The sequence below is a fragment of the Somniosus microcephalus genome, chromosome 7 (assembly GCF_052327205.1).
Source record: "Somniosus microcephalus isolate GS21.2 chromosome 7, FLI_Smic_1.0, whole genome shotgun sequence".
Classification (NCBI taxonomy): Eukaryota; Metazoa; Chordata; class Chondrichthyes; order Squaliformes; family Somniosidae; genus Somniosus; species Somniosus microcephalus.
Window position 1 is genome coordinate 2,643,841 of NC_140993.1, and position 27,783 is coordinate 2,671,623.

The 27,783-nt window shown below is 49.9% G+C and overlaps 1 protein-coding gene across 1 annotated transcript; it reads left to right on the top strand.

The window, feature by feature from the left end:
* Window positions 1-26,767, top strand: LOC147114461 (uncharacterized). The gene is made up of 4 exons (XM_085992154.1): window positions 1-170; window positions 18,527-18,660; window positions 24,686-24,848; window positions 25,008-26,767. Exons 1-4 carry the CDS (start codon window positions 32-34, stop codon window positions 25,202-25,204), a joined length of 633 nt encoding a protein of 210 aa, XP_085848280.1. The 5' UTR covers window positions 1-31; the 3' UTR covers window positions 25,205-26,767.
* Window positions 26,768-27,783: the final 1,016 nt, after the last annotated feature.

Below are 27,783 nucleotides of genomic sequence, written 5' to 3' on the forward strand. Positions count from 1 at the left end.
ATCTGTTACCCAACAATCCCCGCGGGGCAGAATGTGCCCTAGTCACACTACAGGAGACCAGAGCGCAGGCGCGGTGCGGGACAGTCTTTCGAGCATGCGCAGTGGGACTTCGATCAGTGTTGGACAAGAAGTGGAAGCGGACACAGGCCGAAGAGACAGTTTCGCAGCAGGTGAGAGGTGGTGGTCGCAGGGGAGTAACGGATCCGGCGGGTGGGCTTCATAAGCACCTGGTGTAGGCCGCAAGACCCGAATAAGAACATGTAGGTTCCGCGTTTGCAGATCCGGGGCTTTTTCCCGGTAATAGGCCCCGGTTAACGTCGCCATATTTGTAAAGGAAAGCTGAAAATTTCACTGCGTCGCCATTTTGACCCATAGAGCGTCTGCGTGGCCATCTTTGTAAAGGAACAGTGAGTGGGCGGGGCTTCAGGGTCCCAGTGATCAGGGGAGAAAATCATTGACTCATTGATTTTATTCTCGCTCTGCAGTCAGGGGGTTCCTCACCATCTCAACACAAAAGCAAAATACAGTGGATGCTGGAAATCTGAAATAAAAACAGAAAACGCTGGAAATACTCAGCAGGTTAGGCAGTATCTATGGAGAGAGAAAAGAAGAAAGACTTGCATTTATATAGCGCCGTTCAAGAGCACCGGAGGTGCCAAAGCGCTATACAGCCAAAGTGTTGGATCTGCTGTGCTTGCATGGGAAAGGGAGGGGTTGTTGTTTTATTATTATTTGTTCCTGTCGCTAGCAAGGCCAGTGTTTATTGCCCATCCCTAGGATTTTGACCCAGTAACTATGAAGGAATGGCGTTATATTTCCTAGTCAGGATGGTGTGTGACTTGGATGGGAACTTCCAGCTGGTGGTGTTCCCCTGCGCCTACTTCCTTTAGAAACATAAGAAAATAGGAGCCGGAGTAGGCCATTCGGCCCTTCGAGCCTGCTCTGCCATTCAATATGATCAGGGCTGATCTTCTATCTCAATACCATATTCCCGCTCTCTCCCCATACCCCTTGATGCCTTTTGTGTCTAGAAATCTATCTCCTTCTTAAATATATTCAGTGACTTGGCCTCCACAGCCTTCTGTGGTAGAGAATTCCACAGGTTCACCATCCTCTGAGTGAAGAAATTTCTCCTCATCTCAGTCCTAAATGTCCTACCCCGTATCCTGAGACTGTGACCCCTTGTTCTGGACACCCCAGCCAGGGGAAACATCCTCCCTGCATCCAGTCTGTCTAGCCCTGTCAGAATTTTATACGTTTCAATGAGATCCCCTCTCATTCTTCTAAACTCTAGAGAATACAGGCCTAGTTGACCCAATCTCTCCTCATATGACAGTCCTGCCATCCCAGGAATCAGTCTGGTGAACCTTCGCTGCACTCCCTCTGTGGCAAATATATCCTTTCTTAAGTAAGGAGACCAAAATTGCACACAGTACTCCAGGTGTGGTCTCACCAAGGCCCTGTATAACTGTAGTAAGACATCCTTGCTCCTGTACTCAAATCCTCTTGCAATGAAGGCCTTCCTAACTGCTTGCTGCACCTGCATGTTTGCTTTCAGTGACTGGTGTACAAGGACACCCAGGTCCCTCTGTATATCAACATTTCCCAATCTATCACCATTTAAATAATACTTTGCCTTTCTGTTTTTCCTACTGAAGTGGATAACTTCACATTTATCCACGTTATACTGTATCTGCCATGTATTTGCCCACTCACTCAGCTTGTCTAAATCACCTTGAAGCCTCTATGTATCCTCCTCACAACTCACAATCCCACCTAGGTTTGTGTTGTCAGCAAACTTGGAAATATTACATTTGGTTCCCTCATCCAAATCATTGATCTATATTGTGAATAGCTGGGGCCCAAGCACTGATCCCTGCGGTACCCCACTAGTCACCGCCTGCCACCCCGAAAAAGAACCATTTATTCCTACTCTCTGTTTCCTGTCTGTTAACCAATTTTCAATCCATGCCAGTATATTACCCCAATCCCATGTGCCTTAATTTTGCACACTAACCTCTAATGTGGGACTTTATCAAAGGCCTTCTGAAAATCCAAATACACCACATCCACTGGTTCTCCCTTATCTATTCTACCAGTTACATCCTCAAAAATCTCCAGTAGGTTTGTCAAACACGATTTCCCTTTCATAAATCCATGTTGACTTTTTCTAATCCCGTTGATATTTTCTAAGTGTCCTGTTGGGGGAGAGCCAGTGGATGTGGTGTACCTTGACTTCCAGAAAGCCTTCGATAAGGTTCCACACAAAAGATTATCATGCAAAATTAAGGCTCATGGGATTGGGGGCAAAGTATTAACGTGGATAGAGAACTGGCTGGCGGATAGAAAACAGAGAGTTGGAATAAACGGCTCGTTTTCGGAGTGGCAGGCAGTGACCAGCGGGGTGCCGCAAGGATCTGTCCTGGGACCCCAGCTGTTCACAATATATATAAATGATCTGGATCAGGGAATTGGATGCAATATTTCCAAATTCGCTGACGACACTAAACTAGGAGGAGGGGTGGGCTCTGATGAGGATGTCAGGAGGCTACAGTGCGATTTGGACAGGTTGGGGGAATGGGCGGATACGTGGCAGATGCACTATAATGTGGATAAATGCGAGGTTATCCACTTTGGGGGTAAAAACAGGAGGGTAGATTATTATCTAAATGGCAATAGATTGGGAGATGGGGAAGTGCAGAGGGACCTGGGTGTTCTTGTGCACCAGTCACTGAAGGAGAGCATGCAGGTGCAACAGGCGATTAAGAAGGCAAATGGTATGTTGGCCTTCATATCAAGGGGGTTCGAGTATAGGAATAGGGATACCTTACTGCAGCTGTACAAGGTGCTGGTGAGACCGCATCTGGAGTATTGTGTACAGTTTTGGTCGCCCCATCTGCGGAAGGATGTTCTTGCCATGGAAAGAGTGCAACGGCGATTCACCAGGCTGATACCTGGAATGGCGGGAATGACCTACGAAGAGAGATTAAATAGTTTGGGCTTGTACTCACTGGAGTTTAGAAGATTGAGAGGGGATCTCATCGAAACATATAAAATTATGGCAGGCCTGGACAGGCTGAATTCAGAGAGAATGTTTCCAATGGCCGGGGAGCACAGAACCAGGGGCCACAGTCTAAAAATAGCGGGCAAATCATTTAAAACAGAGATGAGGAAGAATTTCTTCACTCAAAGAGTGGTGAGCCTGTGGAATTCCCTGCCACAGAGGGCTGCGAAGGCTAATTCAATAAATATTTTCAAGAGAGAATTGGATATATTTCTGAAGGCTAAGGGGATTAAGGGTTACGGAGAAAAGGCGGGGACGGGGTACTGAACTGGTAAGCTCAGCTATGATCTCAGACGAAGATCAGCCATGATCTCATTGAATGGCGGAGCAGGCTCGAAGGGCCGAATGGCCTACTCCTGTTCCTATCTCTATGTTTCTATGTTTCTATGTTTCTATGTTATCACATCCTTTATAATCGACTCTAGCATTTCCCCTACTACTGATGTTAGGCTAACCGGTCTGTAGTTCCCTGTTTTCTCCCTCCTTTTTTAAATAGCGCGGTTACATTTGCCACCCTCCAATCTGCAGGAACTGTTCCATAACCTATAGAATTTTGGAAGATGACAACCAATGCATCCGCTATTTCCATGGCTACCTCTTTTAGTACTCTGGGATGCAGATTATCAGGCCTTATAGATTTATCAGCTTTCAGTCCCATTAATTTCTCCAGCACTATTTTTTACTAATACTACTTTCCTTTAATTCCTCCTTCTCACTAGACCCTTGGTTCCCTAGCATTTCTGGGAAGTTATTTGTGTCCTCTTCCGTGAAGACAGAACCAAAGTATTTGTTTAATTGCTCTGCCAGTTCCTTGTTCCCCATTATAAATTCTCGCGTTTCTGACTGTAAGGGACCTACATTTGTCTTCACTAATCTTTTTCTTTTTACATACTTGTAGAAGCTTTTACAATCCGCTTTTCTGTTCCTTGAAAGTTTACTCTCATACTCTATTTTTCCCCTCTTAATCAATCTCTTGGTCCTTTTTTGCTGAACTCCAAACTGCTCCCAATCCTCAGGCTTGCTACTTTTTCTGGCAACTTTATATGACTCCTCTTTGGATCCAATACTATCCTTAATTTCTTTTGTCAGCCATTTTCCTTTTGTGTTTTTGTGCCAGAAGTGAATGTATAACTGTTGTAATTCATGCATTCGTTTCTTAAATGTTAGTCATTGCTTATCCACCCTCATGCCTTTTAATAAAGCTCCCTAATCTATCATAGCCAACTCACTCCTCATACCATCGTAATTTCCTTTGTTTGGATTTAGGACCCTAGTTTTGGATAGTCCTTCTAGGTGGAAGAGGTCGCGGGTTTGGGAGGTGCTGCCGAAGAAGCCTTGGCGAGTTGCTGCAGTGCATCTTGTAGATGGTACACACTGCAGCCACGGTACGCCGGTGGTGGAGGGAGTGAATGTTGAAGGTGGTGGATGGGGTGCCAATCAAGCGGGCTGCTTTGTCCTGGATGGTGTCGAGCTTCTTGAGTGCTGTTGGAGCTGCACTCATCCAGGCAAGTGGAGAGTATTCCATCACACTCCTGACTTGTGCCTTGTAGATGGTGGAAAGGCTTTGGGGAGTCGGAAGATGAGACACTCGCCACAGAATACCCAGCCTCTGACCTGATCTTGTTGCCACAGTATTTATGTGGCTGGTCCAGTTAAGTTTCTGGTCAATGGTGACCCCCAGGATGTTGATGGTGGGGGATTCGGTGATGGTAATGCTGTTGAATGTCAAGGGGCGGTGGTTAGACTCTCTTGTTGGAGATAGTCATTGTCTGACACTTGTGTGGTGCGAATGTTACCTGCCACTTATCAGCCCAAGCCTGAACGTCGTCCAGGTCTTGTTACATGCGGGCATGGACTGCTACATTATCTGAGGAGTTGTGAATGGCACTGAACAATGTGCAGTCATCAGCAAACTTCCCCACTTCTGACCTTATGATGGAGAGAAGGTCATTGATGAAGCAGCTGAAGATGGCTGGGACTAGGACACTGCCCTGAGGAACTCCTGTATTGGAGATGATTGAAAAGTGGACCAGAGTGTAAGCACCCTCCGTCACTTTAACATTTACCAGTTTCCTGGCCCTTTTCACTCCACCTTTTCACCATGGACGTACAATCCCTCTACACCTCCATCCCCCACCAGGATGGCCTGAGGGCGCTCCGCTTCTTCCTTGAACAGAGGCCCGACCAGTCCCCATCCACCACCACCCTCCTCCGCCTGGCTGAACTTGTTCTCACATTGAACAACTTCTCCTTTGACTCCACTCACTTCCTCCAAATAAAGGTGTTGCTATGGAAACCCACATTGGCCCTAGCTATGCCTGCCTTTTCATGGGCTATGTGGAACATTCTTTGTTCTAGTCCTAGTCAGGTCCCCTTCCTCATCTCTTTTTCCGGTACATTGATGACTGTATCGGTGCCGTTTCCTGCTCTCACCCCGAACTGGAAAACTTCATCAACTTTATTTCCAATTTTCATCCTACCCTCGTCTACACGAGGTCCATCTTCAAACCTGTTATATTGCTCACATTTTACAGTTCTGATAAAACGTCATCGACCTGAAACGTTAACTCTGTTTCTCTCTCCACAGATGCTGCCCTGAGTATTTCCAGTATTATCTGTTTTATTTCAGATTTCCAGCAGCCACAGTATTTTACTTTTGTACATCTGTAGAACTGAACCCAGCCAGAGTCAGCACCTTCAGGGGAGGAGAGGGAGGGGAACCAGTATGTGTAGAACTGAACCCAGCCAGAGTCAGCACCTTCAGGGGAGGAGAGAGAGGGGAACCAGTGAGTGTAGAACTGAACCCAGCCAGAGTCAGCACCTTCAGGGGAGGAGAGAGAGGGGAACCAGTGAGTGTAGAACTGAACCCAGCCAGAGTCAGCACCTTCAGGGGAGGAGAGGGAGGGGAACCAGTGAGTGTAGAACTGAACCCAGCCAGAGTCAGCACCTTCAGGGGAGGAGAGGGAGGGGAACCAGTGAGTGTAGAAATGAACCCAGCCAGAGTCAGCACCTTCAGGGGAGGAGAGAGAGAGGAACCAGTGAGTGTAGAACTGAACCCAGCCAGAGTCAGCACCTTCAGGGGAGGAGAGGGAGGGGAACCAGTGAGTGTAGAACTGAACCCAGCCAGAGTCAGCACCTACAGGGAGGAGAGAGAGAGGGGAACCAGTGAGTGTAGAACTGAACCCAGCCAGAGTCAGCACCTTCAGCGGAGGAGAGGGAGGGGAACCAGTGAGTGTAGAACTGAACCCAGCCAGAGTCAGCACCTACAGGGAGGAGAGAGAGAGGGGAACCAGTGAGTGTAGAACTGAACCCAGCCAGAGTCAGCACCTACAGGGAGGAGAGAGAGAGGGGAACCAGTGAGTGTAGAACTGAACCCAGCCAGAGTCAGCACCTTCAGGGGTGGAGAGGGAGGGGAACCAGTGAATGTAGAACTGAACCCAGCCAGAGTCAGCACCTTCAGGGCAGTAGAGGGAGGGGAACCAGTGAATGTAGAACTGAACCCAGCCAGAGTCAGCACCTTCAGCGGAGGAGAGGGAGGGGAACCAGTGAGTGTAGACCTGAACCCAGCCAGAGTCAGCACCTTCAGGGGTGGAGAGGGAGGGGAACCAGTGAATGTAGAACTGAACCCAGCCAGAGTCAGCACCTTCAGGGGAGGAGAGGGAGGGGAACCAGTGAGTGTAGAACTGAACCCAGCCAGAGTCAGCATCTTCAGCGGAGGAGAGGGAGGGGAACCAGTGAGTGCAGAACTGAACCCAGCCAGAGTCAGCACCTTCAGGTGAGGAGAGGGAGGGGAACCAGTGAGTGCAGAACTGAACCCAGCCACAGTCAGCACCTTCAGGGGAGGAGAGGGAGGGGAACCAGTGAGTGTAGAACTGAACCCAGCCAGAGTCAGCACCTTCAGCGGAGGAGAAGGAGCGGAACCAGTGAGTGTAGAACTGAACCCAGCCAGAGTCAGCACCTTCAGGGGAGGGGAACCAGTGAGTGTAGAACTGAACCCAGCCAGAGTCAGCACCTTCAGGGAGGAGAGAGAGGGGAACCAGTGAGTGAACTGAACCCAGCCAGAGTCAGCACCTTCAGGGGGGAAGAGGGAGGGGAACCAGTGAGTGTAGAACTGAACCCAGCCAGAGACAGCACATTCAGGGGAGGAGAGGGAGGGGAACCAGTGAGTGTAGAACTGAACCCAGCCAGAGTCAGCACCTTCAGGGGAGGGGAACCAGTGAGTGTAGAACTGAACCCAGCCAGAGTCAGCACCTTAAGGGGAGGAGAGGGAGGGGAACTAGTGAGTGTAGAACTGAACCCAGCCACAGTCAGCACCTTCAGGGGAGGAGAGAGAGGGGAACCAGTGAGTGTAGAACTGAACCCAGCCAGAGTCAGCACCTTCAGGGGAGGAGAGGGAGGGGAACCAGTGAGTGTAGAACTGAACCCAGCCAGAGTCAGCACCTTCAGGGAGGAGAGAGAGGGGAACCAGTGAGTGAACTGAACCCAGCCAGAGTCAGCACCTTCAGGTGGGAAGAGAGAGGGGAACCAGTGAGTGTAGAACTGAACCCAGCCAGAGTCAGCACCTTCAGGGGAGGGAGAGAGAGGGGAACCAGTGAGTGTAGAACTGAACCCAGCCAGAGACAGCACCTTCAGGGGAGGAGAGGGAGGAAACAGTGAGTGAACTGAACCCAGCCAGAGTCAGCACCTTCAGGGGAGGAGAGAGAGGGGAACCAGTGAGTGTGGAACTGAACCCAGCCAGAGTCAGCACCTTCAGGGGAGGAGAGGGAGGGGAACCAGTGAGTGTAGAACTGAACCCAGCCAGAGTCAGCACCTTCAGGGGAGGAGAGGGAGGGGAAACAGTGAGTGTAGAACTGAACCCAGCCAGAGTCAGCACCTTCAGGGGAGGAGAGAGAGGGGAACCAGTGAGTGTAGAACTGAACCCAGCCAGAGTCAGCACCTTCAGGGGAGGAGAGGGAGGGGAAACAGTGAGTGTAGAACTGAACCCAGCCAGAGTCAGCACCTTCAGGGGAGGAGAGAGAGGGGAACCAGTGAGTGTAGAACTGAACCCAGCCAGAGTCAGCACCTTCAGGGGAGGAGAGGGAGGGGAACCAGTGAGTGTAGAACTGAACCCAGCCAGAGTCAGCACCTTCAGGGGAGGAGAGGGAGGGGAACCAGTGAGTGTAGAACTGAACCCAGCCAGAGTCAGCACCTTCATGGGGGGAGAGGGAGGGGAACCAGGGCATAAGGGAGAATTTCTACCCAAAATTCACAAAAATATGCCCGGAATTCAGAAATTTGAGTGACGACCAAAAACTCCCATACCTACTAGGGGAAGAGAGAAATTGTGTAACCTTAGCGGCACACTATGTTACAGCTTGCCATAAACAGAGGGAGAACCACTAAATATAAGAAAAGAGTAAATACAAATTATATGAATGTATATTTATACACTCAGGGATATATCTGTTTATACACTGTATGGATAGATCTGAATTTTTGTGTACAACCATGAATGTTTTTCGATGCTTTGGCAACATAAGATGTACCTTGTCATGCCTATAAAGCGATTTGAATTGAATTGAATTGAGTGTAGAAATGAACCCAGCCAGAGTCAGCACCTTCAGGGGAGGAGAGGGAGGGGAACCAGTGAGTGAACTGAACCCAGCCAGAGTCAGCACCTTCAGGGGAGGAGAGGGAGGGGAACCAGTGAGTAGAACTGAACCCAGCCAGAGTCGGCACCTTCAGGGGAGGAGAGAGAGGGGAACCAGTGAGTGTAGAACTGAACCCAGCCAGAGTCAGCAGCTTCAGGGGAGGAGAGGGAGGGGAACCAGTGAGTGTAGAACTGAACCCAGCCAGAGTCAGCACCTTCAGGGAAGTAGAGGGAGGGGAACCAGTGAGTGTAGAACTGAACCCAGCCAGAGTCAGCACCTTCAGGGGAGGAGAGGGAGGGGAACCAGTGAGTGTAGAACTGAACCCAGCCAGAGTCAGCACCTTCAGGGAAGTAGAGGGAGGGGAACCAGTGAGTGTAGAACTGAACCCAGCCAGAGTCAGCACCTTCAGGGGAGGAGAGGGAGGGGAACCAGTGAGTGTAGAACTGAACCCAGCCAGAGTCAGCACCTTTAGGGGAGGAGAGGGAGGGGAACCAGTGAGTGTAGAACTGAACCCAGCCAGAGTCAGCACCTTCAGGGGAGGAGAGGGAGGGGAACCAGTGAGTGTAGAACTGAACCCAGCCAGAGTCGGCACCTTCAGGGGAGGAGAGAGAGGGGAACCAGTGAGTGTAGAACTGAACCCAGCCAGAGTCAGCAGCTTCAGGGGAGGAGAGGGAGGGGAACCAGTGAGTAGAACTGAACCCAGCCAGAGTCAGCACCTTCAGGGGAGGAGAGGGAGGGGAACCAGTGAGTGTAGAACTGAACCTAGCCAGAGTCAGCACCTTCAGAGGAGGGAGAGAGCGAGGAACCAGTGAGTGTGGAACTGAACCCAGCCAGAGTCAGCACCTTCAGGGGAGGAGAGGGAGGGGAACCAGTGAGTGTAGAACTGAACCCAGCCAGAGTCAGCACCTTCAGGGGAGGAGAGGGAGGGGAACCAGTGAGTGTAGAACTGAACCCAGCCAGAGTCAGCACCATCAGGGGAGGAGAGAGAGGGGAACCAGTGAGTGTAGAACTGAACCCAGCCAGAGTCAGCACCTTAAGGGGAGGAGAGGGAGGGGAACCAGTGAGTGTTGAACTGAACCCAGCCAGAGTCAGCACCTTCAGGGGAGGAGAGGGAGGGGAACCAGTGAGTGTGGAACTGAACCCAGCCAGAGTCAGCACCTTCAGGGGAGGAGAGAGAGAGGAACCAGTGAGTGTAGAACTGAACCCAGCACCGTCGAGGGAGAAAACTGGGAGTGGAGGCAAACTGTTGGGCAATATGCGAAGGGTGTGGATTTCAGCACAGGGAGGGGGGCGCGTGTGTGGGATGGGGATTTACAGCTTTGGGGAAGGTAGGAAAAATGTTCCATTGAAACTAGAATCGTCTGTTCTGAATTTCTCTCCTGTACTTACAGTGATGACTTTTATAAACTCCTTTTACAGGGTACTAGATGCGGAGGATTTACAGATAGGATACCCATACCAAACATCAGGTTAAAATCTCACAGCGTCACTCAATTCATCAGGACCTATATATCATCGGCCTTTAAATATAGAAGGGGAAATGTTTGTTCTGTCTGTGGGAAAAGATTTCAAACATTAGTGTGACTGGAAAAGCACCGACACATCCACACCCAAGTGAGAGTGTTCCAGTGCACTGACTGTGGTAAGAGCTTTAACCAGTTACACAGCCTGATTCACAGTGGGGAGAAACCGGACACGTGTTCAGTGTGTGGACGAGGCTTCAATTGACCATTCACCCTGGAGCAACACAAGGACACCCGCACCACGGAGAAACCGTGGAAATGTGGGGACTGTGGGAAGGGATTCAATTTCCCGTCCAGGCTGGAAACTCATCGACGCAGTCACACTGGGGAGAGGCCGTTCACTTGCTCCCTGTGTGGGAAGGGATTCAATCAGTCATCCACACTGCTGATACACCAGCGAGTTCACACTGGAGAGAGACTGTTCACCTGCTCCGAGTGTGGGAAGGGATTCAAACAGTCATCCACACTGCTGATACACCAGCGAGTTCACACTGGAGAGAGACCGTTCACCTGCTCCGAGTGTGGAAAGGGATTCAATCAGTCATCCCACCTGCTGACACACGAGCGAGTTCACACTGGGGAGAGGCCATTCACCTGCTCCGTGTGTGGGAAGGGATTCACTCAGTCATCCCACCTGCTTACACACCAGCGAGTTCACACTGGGGAGAGGCCGTTCACCTGCTCCGTGTGTGGGAAGGGATTCACTCAGTCATCCAGTATGCTGAAACACCAGCGAGTTCACATGTGACTGCAGGGGTTGGATTCTGCTGTTATTGCTGCTGTTAATCACATCCAGGACTGAACCATGATCATTCTGATAGTTGGGGTTTGTATCTGCTGATGTTAGTAACCCCTATAACTTGGCTGGTGTTTAATATTCTGGATATATAGCTGATTGTGTTCTTGGGGCTGCAGTGCCCCTTTAAGAACCGCTGTCTGTGATCTTTCCCCTTAATTTAGGGACTCTCATCAGAAATTAGTTTACAATAAAATTATTAACTTTTACTTCAACTTAAATTGATCTTTGGTACAAAATCTACAATTCAGTGTCTGATCGGTTCCGCTGATCCACATCTCCAGGTAGAAAGTGCTGATTAATCCTTGCTGACAATTCTTATTGACTTGCACATTACACACAGTGGCACCTCCATTATCCACCAGAAAGAAGGGGAATAGGAATTGGTGGAGAATCGAGAGTCCCTAAAGGTTGCCCGTCCCGTCTGGTACAGCAATCCCCTCGGCCCGGGAATGGAGACAAGTTCAATCCAAGTAACGGGCTGAGTTTAATCTTTCTGGGCCTATGGGGTTGGTTTATATCAGACAGGAGGAGATTGGTGTCAGTGACTGTGGGGTTGGTTTATATCAGACAGGAGGAGATTGGTGTCAGTGACGGGCTGGTGTATATCAGACAGGCGGAGATTGGTGTCAGTGACTGGGGTTGGTTTATATCAGACAGGAGGAGTTTGGTGTCAGTGACTGGGGCTGGTGTATATCAGACAGGAGGAGATTGGTGTCAGTGACTGTGGGATTGGTTTATATCAGACAGGCGGAGATTGGTGTCAGTGACTGTGGGGTTGGTTTATATCAGACCGGAGGAGATTGGTGTCAGTGACTGGGGTTGGTTTATATCAGACCGGAGGAGATTGGTGTCAGTGACTGTGGGGTTGGTTTATATCAGACAGGAGGAGATTGATGTCAGTGACTGGGGTTGGTTTATATCAGACAGGAGGAGATTGGTGTCAGTGACTGGGGCTGGTGTATATCAGACAGGAGGAGATTGGTGTCAGTGACTGGGATTGGTTTATATCAGACAGGCGGAGATTGGTGTCTGACTGTGGGATTGGTTTATATCAGACAGGCGGAGATTGGTGTCAGTGACTGTGGGGTTGGTTTATATCAGACAGGAGGAGATTGGTGTCAGTGACTGTGGGGTTGGTTTATATCAGACAGGAGGAGATTGGTGTCAGTGACGGGCTGGTTTATATCAGACAGGAGGAGATTGGTGTCAGTGACGGGCTGGTTTATATCAGACAGGAGGAGATTGGTGTCTGACTGTGGGGTTGGTTTATATCAGACAGGAGGAGATTGGTGTCAGTGACTGTGGGGTTGGTTTATATCAGACAGGAGGAGATTGGTGTTAGTGACTGTGTAGTCAGCATGGATTTCAAAAAGGAAGGTCATGCTTGACCAACCTTATTGAATTCTTTGAAGAAGGAACCGAAAGAGTAGACAAGGGTAATGTAGTTGATGTAATATACTTGGATTTTCAAAAGGCCTTCGATAAGATACCACATAGTAGACTCGTGAATAAGGTCAGAGCATGTGGAGCTGGGGAACAGGTAGCAGAACGGATAGCAAGCTGGCTACAAAACAGTCGGGGTTAAAGGTATTATTCAGAATGGCTGAAGGTGGGAAGTGGTGTTCCACAGGGATCAGTGCTGGGACCACTGGTGTTTACTATTTACATAAATAATTTGGACATTTAAATCGGAAGTACAATTTCAAAATTTGCGGATGACACGAAATTGGGGGATATAGTTAATACTGAGGAAGACTGCGATAGCATCCTTGTAGAATTATTCAGTTGTGTTCAGTAAATAGCAGCATTATCTTTTAATTTGCTTTGACTGATCACATCACCATATAGTTAGAATCATCATAGAAATATACGGTTAACAAAGGGCTCTCCGGCCCAATCCCACTTCCCAGCTCTCCGGCCCAATCCCACTTCCCAGCTCTCCGGCCTAATCCCACTTCCCCGCTCTCCGGCCTAATCCCACTTCCCAGCTCTCCGGCCTAATCCCACTTCCCCGCTCTCCGGCCTAATCCCACTTCCCCGCTCTCCGGCCTAATCCCACTTCCCCGCTCTCCGGCCTAATCCCACTTCCCCGCTCTCCGGCCTAATCCCACTTCCCAGCTCTCCGGCCTAATCCCACTTCCCAGCTCTCCGGCCTAATCCCACTGTCCAGCTCTCCGGCCTAATCCCACTTCCCAGCTCTCCGGCCTAATCCCACTTCCCAGCTCTCCGGCCTAATCCCACTTCCCAGCTCTCCGGCCTAATCCCACTTCCCCGCTCTCCGGCCTAATCCCACTGTCCAGCTCTCCGGCCCAATCCCACTTCCCCGCTCTCCGGCCTAATCCCACTTCCCCGCTCTCCGGCCCAATCCCACTTCCCCGCTCTCCGGCCTAATCCCACTTCCCAGCTCTCCGGCCCAATCCCACTTCCCAGCTCTCCGGCCCAATCCCACTGTCCAGCTCTCCGGCCTAATCCCACTGTCCAGCTCTCCGGCCTAATCCCACTTCCCCGCTCTCCGGCCTAATCCCACTTCCCAGCTCTCCGGCCTAATCCCACTTCCCAGCTCTCCGGCCTAATCCCACTTCCCAGCTCTCCGGCCTAATCCCACTTCCCAGCTCTCCGGCCTAATCCCACTTCCCAGCTCTCCGGCCTAATCCCACTTCCCAGCTCTCCGGCCTAATCCCACTTCCCAGCTCTCCGGCCTAATCCCACTTCCCAGCTCTCCGGCCTAATCCCACTTCCCAGCTCTCCGGCCTAATCCCACTTCCCCGCTCTCCGGCCCAATCCCACTTCCCAGCTCTCCGGCCTAATCCCACTTCCCAGCTCTGGGTCCGTAGCCCTGTCGGTTACCGCACTTCAAGTGTATATCCAAGTACTGTTTAAATGTGCTGAGGGTTTCTGCCTCTACCACCCTTTCAGGCAGTGAGTTCCAGACCCCCACCACCCTCTGGGTGAAGAAGTTCTCCCCTCTAATCCTTTTACAAATTACTTTAAATCTATGCCCCTTGGTTATTGACCTTTCTGCTAAGGGAAATAGGTCCTTCCTATGCACTCTATCTGGGCCCCTCATAATTTTATACACCTCAATTAAATCTCCCCTCAGCCTCCTCGGTTCCCAAGAAAACAACCCCAGCCTCTCCAATCTTTCCTCATAGCTGAAGTTCCCCAGCCCAGGCAACATCCTCGTAAATCTCCTCTGTACCCCCTCATGTTTCCTGTAATGTGGTGACCAGAATTGTACGCAGTACTCTAGCAATGACCTAACTAGTGTTTTATACAGTTTTATACAGCATAACCTCTCTGCTATTGTATTCTATACCTAGGCTACTAAAAAAAAGTATCCTGAATGCCTTTTTAACCACCTTATCTACCTGTCCTGCTACCTTCAGGAATCTATGGACATGCACTCCAAGGTCCCTCTGATCCTCTGATCTTCTCAGTGTCCTACCAGTTATAGTGTATTCCCTTGCTCTGTTAGCCCTCTGCAAATGCATTACCTCACACTTCTCCGGATTGAATTCCATTTGCCACTTTTCTGCCCACCTGACGATATCTTCCTGCAGTCTACAGCGTTCTTCCTCGCTATCAACCATGCAAACTTCTTCATCATGCCCCCCACATTGAAGTCTAAGTCATTGATATATACCACAAAAAGCAAGAGACCCAGTACTGAGCCCTGCGGAACCCCACTGGAAACAGCCTTCCAGTCACAAAAACATCCATCGACCATTACCCTTTGCTTCCTGCCACTGAGCCAATTTTGAATCCAACTTGCTACTTTCCCTTGGATCCCATGGGCTTTTACTTTTCTGACTAATTTGTCATGTGGGACCTTGTCAAAAGCCTTGCTAAAATCCATATAGACTACATCAAACGCACGACCCTCATCGACCCCCCTTGTTACCTCCTCAAAAAATTCAATCAAGTTAGTCAAACACGACCTCCCCTTAACAAATCCATGCTGACTGTCCCTGATTAATCTGTGTCTATCTAAATGGCGATTAATACTGTCCCGCAGAATTTCTTCCATTAATTTGCCCATCACTGAGGTTAGGCTGACTGGCCTGTAATTACTCCATCTATCCCTTTCTCCCTTTTTAAAAAATGGTACAATGTTAGCAGTCATCTAGCACCACGCCTGTAGACAGAGAGGATTGGAAAATGATGGTCAGGGCCTCTGCTATTTCCTCTCTTACTTCTCTTTACGGCCTGGAATACACTTCATCTGGGCCTGGGGATTTATCCACTTTCAAAGATGCTAAACCCCTTAATATTTCCTCTTTCACTATGTTTATCTCTTCTAATATTTCACATTTCTCCTCAACTACAATGTCTGCATCGTCCCTCTCTGTGAAGACAGGCGCAAAGTATTCATTCAGAACCCTCCCCACGTCCTCCGCCTCCCACACAGGTGACCCTTTGGTCTCCAATAGGCCCGACTCTCCTTGATTATCCTCTTGCTCTTTATATATTTATAAAACATCTTTGGGCTTTCCTTGATTTTACTTGTCAATATTTTTTCATGCCCTCTCTTTGCTTTCCTAATTTCCCTTTAATTTAACCCCTGCACTGTCTGTACTCCTCTACACTCTCTGCAGTATTGAGCTTGGTATCTGACAACATTTTTTCCTTATCCTACCCTGTATGCTCCTTGACACCCAGGGGGCTCTAGATTTGGGAGCCCCACCCTCTTTCTTTTTTGGGAACATATTTGGTCTGAACCCTCACTATCTCCTCCTTGAATGCCTCCCACTGCCCTGACACTGATTACCTTCAAGTAGCTGTTTCCAGTCTATTTTTGCTAAATCACATCTCATCTTAGAAAGATTGGCCTTTCCTCAATTGAGAATATTTACTCCTGGTATATCTTTGTCCTTTTCCATAACAACCCTAAATCTAACTGAATCACGATCACTACGACCAAAATGTTCTCCCATTGTTACCTCTTCCACCTGCCCAGCTTCATTCCCTAAAACTAGGTCCAGAACTGACCCCTCTCTTGTTGGGCTTGCTACGTACTTACATAGAAACATAGAAGATAGGAGCAGGAGTAGGCCATTCGGCCCCTCGAGCCTGCTCCGCCATTCAATGAGATCATTGCTGATCATCCAAATTCAGTTCCCTGTCCCTGCCTTCTCCCCATATCCTTTGATCCCTTTAGCCTTAAGAAATATATCTAACTTCTTCTTGAATATATTTAATGAATTGGCCTCCACTGCCTTCTGTGGTAGAGAATTCCACAGGTTCACCACTCTCTGGGTGAAGAAATTCCTCCTCATTTCTGTCCTAAATGGCTTACCCCTTATCCTTAGACTGTGACCCCTGGTTCTGGACTCCCCGACCATCAGGAACATCCTGCATCTAGTCTGTCCAGTCCTGTCAGAATTTTATAAGTTTCAATGAGATTATAAGTTTCAATGAGATAAAAAAGTTTCTCCTGAATGCATTTTAAGAATTCTGCACCCTCTATACCTTTTACACTGATTTTATCCCAGTTAATATTAGGATAGTTGAAATCCACGACTAATGCTGCCCTATTGTTTTTGCACTTCTCAGAAATGTGCCGACATATTTGCTCTTCTATCTCCCTCTGACTGTCCAGAGGTCTATGGTCCACCCCCAGCAGTGTGATTTCCCCTTTTTTGTTCTTCAATTTAACCCATATGGTCCCATTTAATGATCTATCTAACATATCATCCCTCCTCACAGCTGTAATTGTTTCTTTAACTAATATTGTGACCCCTTCCTTTTTTTATCCGACTCTCTATCTCGTCTGAAAACCCTGTAACCAGGAATGTTGAGCTGCCATTCCTGCCCTAATTTAAGCCATGTTTCAGCTGTGATAGCTATGATATCACACTTCCATGTATCTATCTGTGCCCTCAACTGATCTGCCTTAAATCACTAGACACCTTGCATTGAAGTATATGCCATTAAGCACTGCCAAACTCCTTTGTTTTCTATTTTCTAGCCTTTGTTTCCTCTGCCTTCCAAACTCACTCACTAATTTTCTGCCTTCAATTTCCAGCTTTGCTTCTCTCCCTTCTGAATCTACGCTCACGTTCCCATCCCCCTGCCAGGCTAGTTTAAACACTCCAACAGCACTAGCAAACTCCCAGCAAGGATACTGGTCCCGGCCCTGTTGAGGTGCAAACCATCCGGCTTTTACAGGTCCCACCTTCCCCAGAACCTGTCCCAATGCCTCAGGAATCTAAAGCCCTCCCTCCTGCACCATCTCTCCAGCCATGCATTCACCTGCTCTATCCTCCTATTTCTGTGTTCACGAGCGCGTAGCACCGGGAGTGATCCAGAGATTGCTACCTTTCAGGTACAGCTTATTAATCTCTTTCCTAGTTCACTAAAATTGGCCTGCAGATTCTCATCCCTCTTTCTACCTATGTCATTGATACTGATATGGACCATGACCTCTGGCTGTTCACCCTCCGCCACCCCCCCCCCCTCAGAATGCCCTGCAGCCGCTCAGTGACACCCTTGACCCTGGCACCAGGGAGGCAACCTACCATCCTAGAGTCACATCAGCGGCCACAGAAACGCCTGTCTGTTCCCATAATGATTGAATCCCCTATCACTATTGCTTCCCTGACCTTCCCCCACCACTCCCGCCCCTCCCCTCTGTACAGCTGAGCCACCCATGGTGCAGTGGACTTGGCTGTACTCCCCAGAGGAACCATCGTCCTCACCAGTACCGGTTAGAGAGCGAGATGCACTCAGAGGTCTCCTGCACGACCTGCCTGGTCCTCTTTGTCTGTCTGCAGGTCACCCATTCCCTCTCTGCCTGCACACTCTTAAGCTGCGGGGTGATCACCTCCTGAAACGTGCTGTCCACGTAGCTCTCAGCCTCGCGTATGCACTGCAGTGTCTTCAGCCGCTGCTCAAGCTCCGAAACCTGGAACTCGAGCTCCTCCAGCTCACAAACTTCCTGCACATGTGGTTGTCCAGGACATGAGAAGCACGTTTGCTCCACACCACAGGGTTTCATCTGTTTAAAGCCTTTAACAGAAAGGTCCAGTTTTTTCCTGGAGTTTGAGAGAAATCCGGTTTGAAAATGATAAGAGTTTCAGCCAATGAGGGAGCTCTGGACTGAGCCCCGCCCCTCACACGCTCCCATTGGTTGGACTGTGGGTGAGGCAGCAGGTGAGAAATGGGTGGAGGGAGCGGGTTAATAAACCCCGGGGAACGCAGGCTTCACACAGTCCGAGTGCGGCCCCAGACCCGGCCCCGGAGAAAACACTCAACATTATCCACTTCACACACACCGGGTGGGCCTCAGGCCCCGAGCAAGAGCCTCCGGTCTGGGCGTTTGCCCCGAGCGGGGCGGCGGCTGCGGGGCTTTCTCCCGGTGACAAGCCCGGGTCAATGGCCGCCATCTTGAGAGGCCAAGTGTGCAGCGGGGCGCATGCACGGCCCCCTTGGGCCAGGGAGCAGGAGGAGAGAATGTTGTCAATTTCTGTCCTGGACTGTCAGTGATGGCTTTTGTAAACTCCTTTCACAGGCTGTGAGAAGGGCAGGATTGACAGACGGGGAAACTCAAACCAAACTTCACATCAAGAGCTGAGAGAGTCACTCCATTCATCAGGACCTGAAATTCATCGGCCTTTTGAGTGTGGAAGGAGAAATGTTTGGGAGGTAAGTAGCACGAAGTCCAGTTCTACGGAGTACTGCTTCTACAGAGTACTTAACTCGGGAATTGGGTGAGTGAGCGAATTCGGTGAGGTGGGGGTAAGAGGTGCTGCTTGATATGTAAAAAAAATATAAATAACTAGGATTAAATTAGGACTGTGGGCTAAGTTACAGTAAAGACCTAAAGCATATAACTAAATGTGATAAATTAAACAAGGTTATTACCTAGATTAAAAACTATTGATAGACAATTGAGTATTTCAAAACTTGGAAACCTTATTAGTTAAATAAAATACAATGGAGATGGCAGGGCAGGTGATGTGTTGCAGCTGTAGCATGTGGGAGCTGGTGGACTCCAGTGTGATCCACAGCAACCACATAGAGTCATAATGGCACAGAAGGAGGCCATTCGGCCCATCCAGTCCGTGCCGGCTCTCTGTAGAGCAATCCAGTCAGTCCCATTCCCCCACTCTATTCCCGTAACCCTGCAAGTTTATTTCCCTCAAGTGCCTATCCAGTCTCCCCTTGAAAACATTGTGTGTGTCTCCGCTTCCACCACTTCCGTCGGCAGCGAGTTCCAGGTCCTCACCACTCGCTGTGTAAAAAAGTTTTTCCTCACATCCCCCCTGTATCTCTTGCCCAAAACCTTAAATCTGTGTCCCCTAGTCCTTGTACCATCAACTAGTGGGAACAGCCTTTCCCCGTCTAGCCTATCCAAACCCGTCATAATCTTGTACACCTCTATCAAATCACCCCTCAACCTCCTTTGCTCTAATGAAAACAAATCCAGCTTCTCCAACCTGTCCTTGTAGCAAAGATCCCCCATCCCCGGAACCATTCTGGTAAATCTCCTCTGCACCCTCTCAAGGGCCTTCACATCCTTCCTAAAGTGTGGTGACCAGAACTCCAGTTGCGGCCTAACCAGCGCTTTATAAAGGTTCAGCATAACTTCTCAACTTTTGTACTCAATACCTCTATTTATGAAGCCCAAGATCCCATATGCTTTGTTAACCCCTCTCTCAATATGTCCTGCCACCTTCAGGGACCTATGCACATTAACTCCCAGGTCCCTCTGTCCCTGCACACTCTTTAAAACTGTGCTATTAAGTGTATATTGCCTGTCCCTGTTCCTTCTGCCAAAATGCATCACCTCACTTTTAACCCTGAGAAGTGTGAGGTGAAGCATTTTGGGAGGACTAATAAGGCAAGGGAATACACAATGAATGGTAGGACCCTAGGAAGTACAGAGGATCAGAGGGACCTTGGTGTGCATGTACATAGATCCCTGAAGGCAGCAGAACAGGTAGATAAGGTGGTTAAAAAGGCATATGGGATACTTGCCTTCATTAGCCGAGGCATAGAATATAAGAGCAGGGAGGTTATGATGGAGCAGTACAAAACGTTAGTTAGGCCACAGCTGGAATACTGTGTGCAGTTCTGGTTGCCACACTATAGGAAGGATGTGATTGCTTTGGAGAGGGTGCAGAGGAGATTCACCAGGATGTTACCTGGGCTGGAGCGCTTCAGCTATGAAGAGAGACTGGACAGGCTGGGGTTGTTTTCCTTAGAGCAGAGAAGGCTGAGGGGGGACCTGATTGAGGTGTACAAAATTATGAGGGGCATAGATAGGGTAGATAGAAAAGAACTTTTCCCCTTAGTAGAGGGGTCAATAACCAAGGGGCATAGTTTCAAGGTAAGGGGCAGGAGGTTTAGAGGAAAACTTTTTCACCCAGAGGGTGGTTGGAATCTGGAACTCACTGCCTGAAAGGGTGGTAGAGGCAGGAACCCTCACAATGTTCAAGAAGCATTTAGATGAGCACTTGAAACGCCATAGCATACAAGGCTATGGACCAAGTGCTGGAAAATGGGATTAGAATAGACAGGGCTTGATGGCCGGCGTGGACACGATGGGCCGAAGGGCCTCTTTCTGTGCTGTATAACTCTATAACTCTATGACTCACACTTCTCTGCATTAAATTCCATCTGCCACTTGTCTGCCCATTCTGCTAGCCTTTCTATGTCCTGTTGCAGTCGATTGGTATCATCGGCAAATGTAGAAATTTTACTCCGTATTCCAATATCCAGGTAATTTATATTTATCAAAAAAAGCAGTGGCCCCAGCACTGACCCTTGGGGAACACCACTGTCTACCATCCTCCAGTTTGAAGAACAGCCATTTACCACAACTCACTGGGCCAGAAATTGATGAACGGGGCTTGCCGCGCGTGCAAGCCCCGTATATGCACTTACCCCGCGCTACTGCCGATCAGCTCCAGGGACGCCTGGACTTGGTGTTTGAAAAAGAAGAATCCCGGGCAGCGTATGACGTCACGCCGCCCAGGAGTGCAGCCAGCGCGAAGCCAGGAGCGTGCAGTGCAAGTGAGACACGCCCCTTGAGGTCTCAGTTTCACTGGACACGCCCCCAATGTTTCTGTCAAGCTGCTAAGCATTTTTACATGCAAAGCAGCAGTTTAAATAGGTTTTTGGAAGTTTTTTGAAGATTTTGGTAACTTTTATAAACTTTTTAAAATGTTTACATTATTTTGAGTAATCTGAAGTAGTTTTAAAGAGAATTAAAGCAATTTAAAGACTTTTAAAAGCCCTAAAAGAATTTTTTTAATTCCATTTATTTATTTAGCAATGTCGTCGTCATACGTGTCTTCACACTGTTCCCTTTGGGGAACTGTATGAAGTGGTGGAAGGATTTATGGCCATGATTAACGCTCATTCCGTGACCGTAACCATCTTTGAACCAGCCATTAGGGTGGTTAGTCCTATGGCGGGAGGGTTTTACGGGCTCCCACAAGCTATACAAGGAGGGGGGGCCACCCACACCCACGGACGCAAATATCCCACTGGATGTCAACCCAGAATTTAGAGCCGGAGCTCCGACTCCACTTGCCGGGACTGTCTGGAGCGGGGTTTGAAACCCTACCCTGATCTGGCCCAGCGGCAGGGATCCTACCGCTATGACAAAGGCCCAATCCGATTAGCAACGTGAAATGGCAGCATAGGGCTCCAGTCACGGGGAGGGAAAAGGCGCAGGAAACGTATGGGTGTCACCTTTTGTGCGGAGTGGGCCTTTTGCGTAGCAGTAAGCATCCCCGCCGCTGGGCCAGAAGGAGTAGGGTTTTGAACCCCACTCCAGACAGTCCCGGCAAGTGGAGTCGGAGCTCCAACTTTAAATTCTGGGTGGACATCCAGCGGGATACTTGCGTCCGTGGGTGTTGGTGGCCCCCCCCCCCCTCAGATGGGTTGTGGGAGCCCGTAAAACCCTCCCGCCATAGGACTAACCACCCTAATGGCTGGTTCAAAGATGGTTACGGTCACGGAATGAGCGTTAATCACGGCCATAAATCCTTCCACCACTTCATACAGTTCCCCAAAGGGAACAGTGTGAGGATACGTACGATGATGACCTCTTGCGCAATGCACCTCCTTGGACCCTCAGTCGCAGATGCGAGGGGGCAAGTCGTGCAATTGTTAAATTTTTCATTTTATTGACATGTAAAATGTTGGCCCAGTAATTCCCTTCCAAATGCGCGAGTACGGTCGGGGTACTTGCGCATCTGGCCGGATGAAATGCCGGTTTTCAGCATGCACAGTGCATGTGGGGAAAACCGGCATTTCCTGTCCTCTGAACGAAGGGGTTCAGAGGCAGAACGCGTGCGACTGCACAGGCAGCGCGTGCGCAGTATAATTCGCCGCTTTCATTAATGCTTTCAGTGAGGTCAAGCCGTTACAACTTACACATGAAAAAAGCATGGGTACAGTTGCTCCAGAGGCTGCGGAGGAAGATATTTATTATCGTGGAGCTTCTGAAAGTATGTATGTCTGTATATATTCCTTTGCGTGTTATGTATATATTCCTTTACTTATGTGTATGAATGTATTATTTAATTATGACTTTCAGAGAAAGTAACTTATTGGAAAATCATAATTAAAAACATACATTCATACACATTAGTAAAGGAATATAAAACATACATACATATATGTAAAGGAATATATGTGGACATACATACATAACTCATTCTCACATTCCATTCACACAGCCACAATTGCTCCTTCTACCTACCGTTCTGAAAACCCTTTAAAAAAAAAAAAATTTAAACTTTAAAACTTACTTAAAATTTCTTAAAATAACTTCCCTCCCTTTCCCAAACAAAAATATTGCATTTCAGAAGCTCCACGATAAAATATATCTTCCTCCGCAGCCAATGAACAACTTTACACTTGCTTTTTTCGAGTGTAACTTCTAAGGACTTACCCTCACTGAATCCATCATTGAAATCCACAAAGTTCACTGCGCAAGCGCTGCCTGTGCAGTCGCACGCGCTGTGAATAGACCTCGGGTCTGGAAATGCCGGCGTTCCCCGCATGCGCTGTTCCTGCTGAACGCCGGCATTTCCAACGGCCAGATGCGTGAGTACCCCGACCGTACTCACGCCTCTGGCTGCGAATTTCTGGCCCAATGTTTTCTGTCCTTAAGCCAACTCCTTATCCAATCTGCCACTGACCCACCTATTCCATGAGCCTTAATTTTGTTAACCAGCCTTCTATGTATGAACAGCTAGGGGTCAAATTAAAAAACAGAACCTCAAGGGTAGATTATTACCTGAGCCACGAGCGAATTTGGCTAGGACAAATAAAATTAAAGAGTTAAATGCGTGGCTCAAAGACTGGTGTGGGAGAAATGGGTTTTGCTTCTTGGGACACTGGCACCAGTACTGGGACAGGAGAGAGCTGTTCCGTTGGGACGGGCTTCACTTGGCCAGTGCTGGGACTAGAGTCCTGGCGAATCATATAACTAGGGCTGTAGAGAGGGCTTTAAACTAATTAGTGGGGGGGAGGTTTCTGGAGAGCAAATAATAAAAATGACAACGGAGAAGGTCATAGACTTAGGTAGCAGTGGGAGAATTAAAAAACAGAGCGTGACAGGAAGGGACAGAAGGTATGGAGTAAAAGGTAAAGTAGTAAAAAGGGAAAAAGTAGGAACTATGGCCTAGAAATTGGGTATAGCCCCGCTTGAGGCGTTAGAACTGGCGCTGCGTAAAGTTTATAGCCAGACGAAACTTATCGCTGCCTGGCGCAATATCGGGTTGCATCGCCCCCAAAGAGGATTGAGGCGTGAATTCAGACGTTGCACGGGGCTCCTAAGGCGCAAAAGTTCAGGCGCTACTCAATATCGGCGCGGACGGGCGCAGCGCAGGTGATCTCAATTACCGAAAACCACGAGACTTCCAGGCGCCGGCCAGCTCTTAAAGGGGTGGGTCAGTCAGCCTCAGCTTCCACACTCAATGCCCTGTAGGCCTCAGAATCGGCGCTCGCCCTTCTCTGGCGCAAAAAACTTGGTGAGGATGGAGAAGGTGAGACAGAGAGCAGAGCGCTTCAGCACTGAGGCTCTGGACCAGTTGGTGTCTGCAGTTGAGCGCCGTCGAGATGTTCTGTATCCTGACAATGGCAGGAGGCCGAATCAAAAGGATTACCGGCGATCTTGGAGGGAGGTTTCTCTGAGGGTCAACTCCAGCAGTATGGTGACCAGGACCCCTGTTCAGTGCAGGAAGAAATTCAACGACCTCACTCGGGTCGTTAGGGTGAGTGTTGGTTCTGCAAACTTCTGATTCCCTCCATCTGCACCTGACTTCGAGAACCCTGTTGCCATGATGCCCCAATGGCCATCTGTCAGCAAGCACCCATGGCCCTTTCTGGGCACACACATGGACATTTGACTCAAGGCCACATGTAAGGGCTCTTGCACCATGGGGGGCATGAGATGATCTCTCAAGGCCTCATGTAAGGGCTCTTGCACCATGGGGGGCATGAGATGATCTCTCAAGGCCTCATGTAAGGGCCCTTGCACCATGGGGGGCATGAGATGATCTCTCAAGGCCATATGTAAGGGCCCTTGCACCATGGGGGGCATGCGATGATCTCTCAAGGCCATATGTAAGGGCCCTTGCACCATGGGGGGCATGCGATGATCTCTCAAGGCCTCGTGTTACAGAACTTCCCCTTCTTTCCCCTGCAGTCCAAGCTGGCGGCGATGCGAAAGGACCAGCTTCGAACCGGTGGCGGGCCTCCACAAGTTGTCACTCTCACGGATCTCGAGGAGAGAGTGCACCAGATTCTTGGAGGACATCTGCGTGGTCCTGTTACCACTGCAGCTGCCGACCCCATTCTCGACAGCGAGGGTAAGGCTCTCACCTTTTTCAGCTGTCTCCTTCCACTTGGTCCCCCCGCCAGCATGCTTTCTCAGTGTGCAGCCATGTCAGAGCCTTGCCGCAATCTGGCATGCCTTGCCGCCAACCTGTCCTTTTGCTAAAGCCACTCTTCGACCTCCCTGCTTTCAGATGCTGCATCACCAGCTCGGGATCCGGGCCCTGAAGCTGCCAGTGCCAGTACCTCCGGAGGCGAGGATCAGGAGGAAGCCGGAGCATCCGTTCCAATCTCAGGGGAGCATACACATCTGCAGACTGGGGATAGTAGTTCCCTGGAGGTGGGGGGGGCTCTGATGATGAGCCAGTTTGTAGTGTCCGTGTGTAGATAAAGACACTGAAGACAGGAGTTGGTTCATAGGTATTTACTAAGCAAGTCTGGGGGGGGGTTTCTAAAGGATATACACAATACACAGGCTTATATAGCCCAAGTGGCAATTACCGGCATTACGCACACCTGGGGCTCTTAAAGGCACATACACCATAATTGCTCTTAAAGGCACATACACCACAATTCCTCCCCTTCTAGCTAACTAGTACATCATATTTTAAGTAATTATTAATTACATGTTATATGCAAAATAATATACATTGCTGTATTAATTAATTATAAGTTAGTCTCTCAGGAGGCTTCCTGACTCGGTCCGGATAACGCCTCGGGGGTGTAGTAGTTTCTGGTGGTGTAGTAGGTTCTTCTGGCAAGGCTGATCCGGAACAAGCGGCATGCAGCAACACAAGGGGGGTAGGCAAGTTCGGCCACCGGCTTCCCGGAGGGCAAGACAGGGAGTGATGACTGCTGCACAGAGTGCAGAGGAGGTGCGTCGCCTGGCTGAAATGAGCACCCAGGCCCGGCTCAGGCACACTGAGCTGATGGCTGCAGTGGGGAGGATGCCTCAGTCAATAGAAACACTGGCAAAGAGTGTGTTGGACTTCGGGGCAGCAATGGAGAGGACTCTTCGGGGCAACAATGGAGAGGACTGTCCAGGGCTTCGGGGCAGCCATGGAGAGGACTGTCCAGGGCTTCGAGGCCGCTATGGAAAGGACTGTTCAGGGCTTCGGACAATCCCTGGAAAGGTCTGTCCAGGGCTTGTCCGAGGCAGTGGAACGGACTGCTCCGGCCTTGTCCGAAGCAATGGAAAGAACTGTCCAGGGCTTCTCCGAAGCACTGGCACCTGCCACACAGGTCCTCACTGCTGCCACGCAGTCACTTGCCGGCCTCGTCCACACCCAGATTGAGGCAACGCGAACTCTCACTGCAGCCACCCTATCTGCATCAGCTAGGATCACCCCGGGCCCTTCCAGTCCCATACAAGGCCAGGAATCAGTGGAGCATGCGATTGTGGCGGATGAGCCGAGCCGGTCCCCTCAGAGAGCCAGTGTGTCATCCGACCATGGTGCAGGTGTCCTCTCTCGGCAGGTGACCATTGCACATGCCAGCGCTGGTACGTCTGCAGTGCAGCTGCCACCACCTGCAGGGCACACTGCTTCCAGCCATGGTCACATCAAGCAGCCTGCGTCCGCACCCTCCAAGACCAGAGGTTGGCCAGGCCGTCCCTCAGGGGCTTCTGCGCTTCCACACAGTCAGCAGGCGTCCCCCAGCCTTGACCCTGCCACTGGGGTTCAATTACGTAGGAGCAGCAGGGAGGGAAGGGGCCGACCGCGAAAGAGAAGTCGTTCTCCATCAAGGGGCCAGCAGTAGAGGGAGGTGCAGAGACGTTTCTTTGGCCAAATTCAAGGACACCCTCACCTGTTGTAATTGTTGGAAATGGTTTGTTTAGTTTTGCGGCTTTGCCGAAGAGTTAACTGTTATTTTGTTAGTTATGGTTTCTGTTGACTTGACGTTGTTTTGCTGTAATGAAAGACTTTTGTGACAATAAAGAAAAGTTTTAATGTGCTATGGTACACGTGACTATTTACAGTGATGCTGGCCTTCAGAGGCTTTCAAAGATCCAAAGTGCGCAGGAGTAAAGACACCCATCATTCCGCCAGAGGGGCCTCGAAACGAGTCCTGTTGAGCCTCTGACGGATGGCCCTTCCACTTTCAGCAGCCCTTCCATCTTCCTCCTCGTCCTCCTCCTCCTCCTCATGCTCCTCCTCCTCCTCCTCCGCCTGCTCTTCCTCCTCCTCCTCCTCGTCCGCCTGCTCTGCTGGACGTTGAGGGACAGCTGGAATTGGCTGGGTGTGTCGAATCGCCAAGTTGTGGAGCATGCAGCAGACGACGACGATGTGACCCACTTGCTCCGGCGAGTACTGCAGGGCTCCCCCCGAATGGTCCAGACAGCGGAAACGCTGTTTGAGCACACCAATAGTGTGCTCTACAATGTTCCTGGTTGCCTGATGGCTGCTGTTGAACAGCTCTTCTGCTGGGGTGGCGGACAGACGGAGTGGTGTCATCAGCCATGGGCAGAGAGGATAGCCCTTGTCCCCAATAAGCCAGCCTTGTGGTCGAGCCGGCCCCTCAAAAAGGTCACAAACTGAGGTCTGCCGCAGGATAAAGGCATCGTGGCTGCTCCCTGGGAATTGGGCGTTGACTGCCATGATGATTTGGCGGTGGTCACAGACCAGCTGCACGTTGAGGGAATGGAACCCCTTGCGGTTGTGGAAGTCCTCAGGATTCTGGAATGGCGCCCTCAAAGCCACGTGTGTGCAGTCAATCGCCCCCTGCACCATGGGGAAGTCCGCAATAGCAGCGAAGCCCTGCGCGCGCTCCGCCTGCTTCTCCAGGGTCAGAGGGAAGGTGATGAATTGATGCCTTCGTCTATAAAGGGCAGCTGTAACTTGCCGGATGCAACAGTGGACTGCAGACTGAGAGATATTCGCAATGTCCCCAGTGGCTGACTGAAAGGATCCGGTGGCATAGAAATTGAGGGCAACAGTCAGTTTTACGGCCACCGACAGAGAGGTCCTGCAC

Coding starts and splice junctions, on each gene's coding strand:
- LOC147114461 (XM_085992154.1), top strand. CDS start 32: ATGTGCCCTAGTCACACTACAGGAGACCAGAGCGCAGGCGCGGTGCGG. Junction 171..18,526: donor AAGAGACAGTTTCGCAGCAG/GTGAGAGGTGGT, acceptor CTCCTTTCACAG/GCTGTGAGAAGGGCAGGATT. Junction 18,661..24,685: donor GAAGGAGAAATGTTTGGGAG/GTAAGTAGCACG, acceptor TTTCCCCTGCAG/TCCAAGCTGGCGGCGATGCG.